The 8,623-nt window shown below is 33.5% G+C and overlaps 1 protein-coding gene across 1 annotated transcript in view; it reads left to right on the forward strand.

The window, feature by feature from the left end:
- Positions 1-8,623, forward strand: part of TRPM7 (transient receptor potential cation channel subfamily M member 7) — a 117,175-nt gene that overhangs the window by 67,977 nt on the left and 40,575 nt on the right. The window contains exons 18-21 of the mRNA XM_008705960.2: positions 979-1,134; positions 1,208-1,351; positions 3,293-3,421; positions 5,817-6,095. Coding sequence (XP_008704182.2) covers positions 979-1,134; positions 1,208-1,351; positions 3,293-3,421; positions 5,817-6,095 — 708 coding nt within the window. The remainder of the gene's footprint in view (positions 1-978; positions 1,135-1,207; positions 1,352-3,292; positions 3,422-5,816; positions 6,096-8,623) is intronic.

Below are 8,623 nucleotides of genomic sequence, written 5' to 3' on the forward strand. Positions count from 1 at the left end.
CCGTGATTTATGAGGGTGGTGGGGGTGGCAGTATTGGCATTTTATCTCAAGTGGCACGAAATGGCCTCTTTTTTCCTTCTATTCTTCACTCTGAATCATTTTCAGGTATAGTGTATGATTATCGCCCCTCTCTGAGCTGAAAGCATGAGGGCCACAAAGGGAGTATTGGTGTTTACAGCCCTGAGCAGCTATGAAAAAAGTTTCTTCTTTATGAAAAGATGATTTCAAAATTCTAAAATTGAGAACCTCTCTCCTAACTTAATAATTTTTACATGAAGTATATTAGATATACCTAGCTTTTATGGTTAAGAATTTGTATAAAATGTAGACTGGTACTTTTGCTTTCATCATAGCGAGAGATACTACTTTAAACTTTCCTTTTCATTGTCTTATATCTTAAATAAGGTACAGAGATGTAGAAGGCAGAAATCAGGCAAGTGGTTTAACCATTGTAAGTAGATAACAAATACTGATCATCTAATAAAAATAATGGTGAAAGATTAACCAACAGAAACCCTGATACACAATTATACTTTCTTTGTGCTTTAGGATTATGCAGGTAATAACGTAAAATTTTACAAATAAACCTGTTTGTTTATAGAGGCACAAGCTGAGTAATCATGTTACGACACGGAACAGTTGCAAAGAGAGTTAGGATAAAATTATGCACGTAACAACTTCATAAGGCTTGAATTTTATTTAAACAAAAGTGTATTTTCTGAACAAACAAATATTAAATCTTTTCTGTATCCTCATATCATAGTACTCAAATGTTTTGTTACTCCTTTAAACAATTCAACCTGGGCCTCTTTAAATATAATATGCAAGTACAAAAACGAAGTTTTTGGTTTTTCCCCTATACTAACAGGGACAGATTGGCTAACTAATAATCAAGATATTTAATACCTTTTAAATTATTTTTATTCTACAAGGTAATTAATTTTAAAATATAAACTTACGTGTTTCTAAAATTTTTAGGTCATACTAAGCATTTTAGTTCCACCTGCCATATTAATGCTAGAGTATAAGACAAAGGCTGAGATGTCTCATATTCCACAATCTCAAGATGCCCATCAGATGACAATGGAAGATAGCGAAAACAACTTTCAAAACATAGCAGAAGAGATTCCCATGGTAAGGAGGAAAAATATTTTTAAATATAAACTTTTTGTGAATAAATACATGATAAGTGTTATTTTTATTTTAGGAAGTGTTTAAAGAAGTAAGAATATTGGACAGTAATGAAGGAAAGAATGAAATGGAGATACAAATAAAATCAAAAAAGCTTCCCATTACAAGAAAGTTTTATGCCTTTTATCATGCACCAATTGTAAAATTCTGGTTTAATACGGTATGTTGTATGTTTTTTAAGGTGTACGAGCATGTTTTTAAAGGATAAGCTTTAAGGTACCTTTGGTCTAAAGTCCATTATTTATCTTGATGCAACTTAGATCACTGACAAGCCATTTTCTACTTAAAAGAGTGTCAGTTTAACTTAGTTTTATTCCAGTTACCATCATATAGAATGATAAATGCTAACAAATTTTAATTCTAATTGGAACTAGAAATTGACTAAACAAAAATGTGGTAACCATAGGCCTTTGTAAGCAGGTATCAAATACAAATCAAATCTACCATATCTACCAGAAGCATTGGTAAAGATTAACCAGAAGAGACCTTGATATATCTTTGTGCGTTAGGATTTTGCAGAGAATGTGTAAAATTTTTGAAATGAACCTTTTTGCAGTGTTAATTTGAAGGTAAAAAGTAATCTAGATCGTTCATATAGTTTGTTTATCAGTGGTATAATAGCTTATTTCCTTCATCATATTATGGTACATGTTTTATTATCTGACACATAATTGGCTTTTCTCTTGCTTTATGGAAGAACAGTTTTTTTCTCCCAGATCAAAGAGTATATATGTCCATGGGGGATGGACTCACCTCATAGAAACACATGAGATTAGCCCCAGCTTTTAACCATGGGTTGAATGAATGAGTTTTTATTCCTCTTCCCAGAAAAATTGAGTTATTTTTTATTGTTTTTTTGTTTTTCATTTCCATCACGTTTGCATTCATGTGAGTGACTGTTTAAAAGTGGACAACCCTGGGACACCAGGGTGGGTCAGTCGGTTAAGAGTCTGCCTTCAGCTCACGTCATGATCTCAGGGTCCTAGGATCGGGTCCCATGTCAGGCTCCCTGCTCAGCGGGATGTCTGCTTCTCTCTCTCCCTCTGCCTCTCCCCTGGCTTGTGCGTGCTCTCTCTCTCTCTTTTCTGTCGCTCATTCTCTCAAATAAGATCTTTAAAATAAAAAAAAAAAAAAGACAACCCCGATGGCCAAATAGAAATTTCTCTTTTCTTTCCTTATTTATTGGAATTTACTGCCCTGCCCTGCCATAGCTTAAGTCAAGAATGTGGCTTGTTTTAACACTGGTAGAGGCAAGGAGAATGATGAGAGGATTCTTAGATACAGTTGTCCAAGGGTGAACAAATCTGGGCTTTCCTCTGAAACGAAATAACTCTTCAGATGTTATTATACGTAGATCTTATATAATATAATCTTTTTTGTTGAGAGTATCAAAGGTGGTATGTTCCCTTACCTAATGCTTTTATATCTGTTTTCATTTCTTGGGATTCAACCTCAATAACTAGGAGTTAGGAAAATACCAGTTGTCTTTCCTGGGAATAGTATGTGGTTGGGGGAAGGAGGAAGCAGGTAGTATGTGTTTCTTGGTGATGTTGGTGATGAATTTCTGTAGTATATTTAATACGATATTTTAGGTATAGTGTAAGTAAAATGGAATTATGTGAACTATGCTGAGAACAAAAATCTATTTTAAAATTCTTCCTATGGGAAGTACTAAAAGTCATCAAAGTTCTAGAATACCAAAGTAATAGTCTCGGAACCATTTATGTTTTTGTTGATAAACGCAGTGTCTGCACTGAGGTTTTTTTTTTTTTAATATTTTATTTATTTAAGGGAGAGTGAGTGCACACAGGGGCGGGGGGGGGGCAGAGGGAGAGGGAAGACTCCACGCTAAGCGAGGAGCTCAGTGTGGGGCTCAGTCTCATGACCCTGAGATCATGACCTGAGCCAGAACCAGAGCTGAATGCTTAAACTGATTGAGCCACCCAGGCACCCCTAAAACTGCTTTAGTGATTGAAGCTTGGAGATAGTTCACAGGGGTTCATTTAGTCTCTCTTCTGTGTGTTGGATTGAAAATTTTGATAGTAAAAAATTTTACCTTGTAATTAATATTAGTCATATTTTGTGTTTTCTTTTTCACTAGTTGGCATACTTAGGATTTCTGATGCTTTATACATTTGTGGTTCTTGTACAAATGGAACGATTGCCTTCAGTTCAAGAATGGATTGTTATTGCTTATATTTTTACCTATGCTATTGAGAAAGTCCGTGAGGTATGTGTGTAGTTTTTCCTACCAGTAACTTACTGTATATATGGAGGGTGTTTTGTTTGGTTTTCGATATGTATGTGGGTATGTGTATGTGTTATTCATAATCAGTAGGTAATAACATTATAGAAATGTAGAACATGTTTATTTTTGATATTCTAAAAATTATGGCATAAGAATAGGATGTTAACTTTGTCATAATTACAAAGTTCATGATTTGTTTCAGAAACAAAGCCTAGATATTTTTTTTTAATGATTTTTTATTATGTTAGTCACCATACAGTACATTCCCGGTTTGCGATGTAAAGCTCGATGATTCATTAGTTGCGTATAACACCCAGTGCACCATGCAATACCTAGATATGTTTTATGTTTTATTTCCTCAACATTTATATTTATGCTCTTTGTCACTCTTCAGAAAGTATTAATTATACATATAGCCAGGCAGGTAGGTAAATTATAAATAGGTTTTTACTTTGCTGTTATATTGTACTTCCCGCTGAAGTGTGCTGTATTGCCCATTGAATTGTCATTTAGATTTAGATTCCTGTGTCTATCACAGCTTTCAGTTTAAATTATAAATTTTCTAACATCTTGATTTTGAAAAAATCTTTTTTCCTTAAATAAATGTTTATACTTTTTATTCAAACTATTAACTACGTAGTATAGTTTTATAACACATTGACTTAAATACGTCTGAATTATTTCATGTCTGCGCTTTAGATTTAGAGAATACATTATATTGCAAAAACAAATGAAAGCATTGTACTTCCCTTCCACTTAGGTATCGTAGGAATTTATCTTCTCTAATAGTTTATTACGCATTTTTAATTCCTTTGAGTGCCATGGTTTATATGTTTATGAAATCTGTTGTTTTACCAACATGTTTGAAAAAATTAAATTGTTAAATGATAAAAAAAAGTTGCAAATAATTTTTTAAATGCATATTCATAAAAGAGTTATACAAGTATTCATTAGATTGTAATAACTCGTTGCCTCTAGGGGGAATCGAAGTTAATTGGCTAAGGAAGAAGAATGGAAGGGATACTTTTCAGTACTTATTTTTATATACACTATGATTTTGAAGCTATAAATGTATTACCATTCCCCTACAAAAAAGAAATTTTAAATTTTTTAAAAAGATTTATTTATTTGAGAGAGAATGTGCATGCGTGCCCACGTGCAAGTGGGTGGAGGGGCAGAGGTAGAGAAACTCAAACAGACTACGTGCTGAGTGCAGAGCTCATTGAGGGGCTTGGTCTCATGACCCGAGATCATGACCTGAGCCAGAATCAAGATTCGGGCACTCAACCGACTAAGCCACTCAGGCAATACAAATTTTTAATTTTTATATTCAAAGAAGAGGTAAGTACAGGTATTTAAACCATTGAGCTGTTTGCTTTCTGTAAATAAGACACTTTTGGAAGATCCTATTACTATATCCTATTGTTTGAATGAAAAATATAACAACTTTCAGAAGTATCTCACTTTCCAGAGAACTCTGTTCTAATTTTTGATTTTCAGCTTCTTAGTAGAATGACCAAGGTTGAATAGGTCATTTATTTGTGGGTATTTATATACATATGTGGGTATATATACACACACACGCATGCACGCATACATAGAATGAGGATAAGAAGTATGTCTCTGATAATCTCACTGAATTGTTTTAGTGATCAAATACATCATCAGATCCCAAGATAATCAAACATACTTTGACAAATACCAAATGACAAATGTTATATAATTTTATTTATATGTGAGATCTAAAAAAAAAACAAAGGCAGAAACAGACCTATAAATACAGAGAACAAAGTGAGCGTGGGGAAGGAGGGGAGGAGAGATGGGCAAAATGGGTAAAGGGGAGTGGGTGGCACAGGCTTCTAGTTATGGAATGAGTAAGTTCCAGGGATGAAACGTATAGCACAAGAAATATATAGTCAGTGGTATTGTAATAGCATTGTGTGGTAAGAGATGATAGCTGCACTTGTGAGCAGAGCATAATATGTAGAGTTGTTGAATCACTATGTTGTATAGTTGAAACTAATGTAACGTGTGTTAACTGTACTTCAATTAAAAAAAATACTTTGAGGGGCATCTGGGTGGTTCAGTCAGTAAAACATCTGCCTTTGGCTCAGGTCATCTGGGATTGAGCCCCAAGCTGGGCTCCCTGCTTGGCGGGGAGTCTGCTTCTCCGTCCCCCGCCATGCTCTCTTTCTCTCTCTCTCAAATAAAATCTTCAAAAAATACAAAAGTACTTTGAAATATTAAAAGATATATAAAATTCTGCTGTGATATTATAATTGAATGCTGATAATATGTTTTAATAGGAAGAAATTGATTTCTTAAACAGTTCCATTAGATTTCTTTTTTTTTTTTTTTCTTTTTTTTAAACCTATAGATCTTTATGTCTGAAGCTGGAAAAATAAGCCAGAAGATTAAAGTGTGGTTTAGTGATTACTTCAATATCAGTGATACAATTGCCATAATTTCTTTCTTCGTTGGATTTGGACTAAGATTTGGAGCAAAATGGAACTTTGAAAATGCATATGATAATCATGTTTTTGTTGCTGGAAGATTAATTTACTGTCTTAACATAATATTTTGGTATGTGCGTTTGCTAGATTTTCTAGCTGTAAATCAACAGGCAGGACCTTATGTAATGATGATTGGAAAAATGGTAAGTTGAGAGGCATCTGATAATACTCATGGGTTTATTGATATTTTTTCTTGAAATCATAAAAACCTGTCATTAACATAGTTTTATTTGAACTAGAGAATGTTATTTCATGTTTATTTGCCTCATACCTCAAATTGGCCAATCCTCAGGATATTAATTTTTGAAGAAAATATGTGATGGGATAAGATTAAGAAAACCATATTTTATTTGTTTTATCTTAAAATGTTATAATTTTTAAATGCTACTTTCTAGGCCTATTTGAGATCAGAATGAAAAAATACAAATTTGTTAGCTACCATTTGTGAAGTTGTTTTCATCTTTACTAAGGCTATCCTAGTCTGGCACCTGCCGCAATCTAGTAAAATCTGTTTACTCATAACCACTGTGGCCTATCTTCAGTCTACATTATAGCTAGAGTAATTTCAAAATGCATATCTGAGTATGTCACTTCGCTTCTTAAAAAAATTTTTTTAATGCTTTCACATTACCCCTAGTGATCAGTATACTTAATGAAATCTGTAAGTCCTGCCCGGTTTGACTGTTGCTTTTCTTTTAATTTTCCAATAGAAACATCTTCCTTGCTTTCTTTTAAAGTGTCATCTCTTACCATTTTTTGACCTCTTATCTATGCTGTAGTCACACAGGCCTTTCTGTATTTTAACATAGCCCCTACCAAGGTACCATAGCTCATGTTCTTCTTTCCGCCAGGAATGACTACTCTCATCTACATTCATATCCGTAGCTCTTTTGATTTACATACAGATCATATCTCCAACATAATTTTTGTTTTGGGGGAGCTTTTTTGATCTTTTCCCACTAAATCAAGTTTATTTGCTATAAAGTTTTGTGGGACCCATATTCCTCCTCTACAGAATATTTATCTCTGTGTCTAACCATATTTTAAACTATATTCTTACTGGATTATTTATGTACTTCTCTAGACTATAAACTCCTTGGAGTAGGAACCTTGTCTGGTTTTGGTCACCTTTGTATCTTTAGTACTTACCATAGTGGCTGTCACATAGTAGATTCTCCTTAGTAAATGTTTGCTGGTTGGATGGATATAACCATTACAAGTAGGAAAAAAAGACATAAAAATACTGAACATTTATTGTGTTTTAATAGGTTGCTTCACTTAATTTTACATGCTTAGCAGCAGATTATAAATTTTAAAACTATAATCTTCTATCAAGTAGTTTTTAATATTTATTTTATTCTCACTCCTATGCAAGATAGTATAACAATTAGAATAGTGCCTCTGAACTTTGTGAAATTATGTTTCTCCTTTCTGATTTTACCAATCCTGTAGTTATTTTAAATAATTCTATAATCTAGTTTGGAGCTTGTTCTACATAAGTATTTTAGGAGATTACATATGGTATTAGTAAGCTGTCCATGTGATTTATTGATGAAATTAGTGAGTAGAGGATATAGGGATTTAGGGAAAGACATAAATCTTTGGATGCTTTTATTAAAGCAGTGGGATATGATCTGTTCTTTGAAAGATTAAGATAGGTAGGAGTAAAAAGGCACAACCTGACTGGAACTTTTTTAATGATAAGGAGTTGTTGGTTAATGTCAAATTGGATAAAAGGGCCTAGCCTGGATTACATAAAACATTGAAAACTGGGACCTTAAAGAAGAAAAATACAGAGGAAACCATTGAAGAGTCTCCCCTCCAGCAAATTTGATTTTTCTTTCCCATGGGAGGAATAAGTTGACATTTCTTTATCTTTCCTTATCATTTCGGATAGACTTTTCAATGCATGGATGCTGAAAGCAGCTAGTCCGATTATTTGTTAGATGTTGATTTTCAGCCAGTGGGGACAGACTGAAAAAGTCTCAAAAGTGTTTTTCTTGCTCAGCTCCAATTCCCTACACTAATCTTGTTCCATTATTATGTATTTGCAAGATAATGCTAGCTAAACAGTACTACCTATGGTTTAGGGCGTTAGGTTCCTCTTTCCTTCTATCTTCACTGATTCAAACTATTTTTTCAGGTTACAGTCAGAACATCTTTTCCTGATATAATATTTCCAATATCTTGCTCTTTCCTACAGGCTTAACCAGCTGGCAGGTTTTGTTTTTTAAATGTAGATGTCAGGCTTAATGTGCAATTCCTTATACATTGAACTGAAAAATCTAAAGTGTGTTGTCCCTACTTCTGCCGTAAATTGCTTTCAGTTTCCAGTGGTCAAAAAGGCAAACACTATTATACTATTGTTTTTGTAAAAGTAACTTCTCCTTCCTCATTCTAAAATTATTATTCGTTGTGGAAAATTTTAGTAAATACAAACTACTATCCAGAGACATCCACTGTCAACAGTGTGGCCTATATACTTTTTCTGTGCTTCAAGATATACAGGAATACATGCTTGCGTGTTAAACTCCACACAAATAAATGTATATAATAGCTTTCTCAAAGTAGGCTCATTATATGTGCTCTTTCTCAATTCTTTTTAAAGATCTGCCCCCTTCTAATAAATATGAAAATCTATTCCTAGAGTTTCTGAAACCCTTTTCCTTAA

This window comes from Ursus maritimus, unplaced genomic scaffold (assembly GCF_017311325.1).
Source record: "Ursus maritimus isolate PB19 unplaced genomic scaffold, ASM1731132v1 scaffold_35, whole genome shotgun sequence".
Taxonomy (NCBI): Eukaryota; Metazoa; Chordata; class Mammalia; order Carnivora; family Ursidae; genus Ursus; species Ursus maritimus.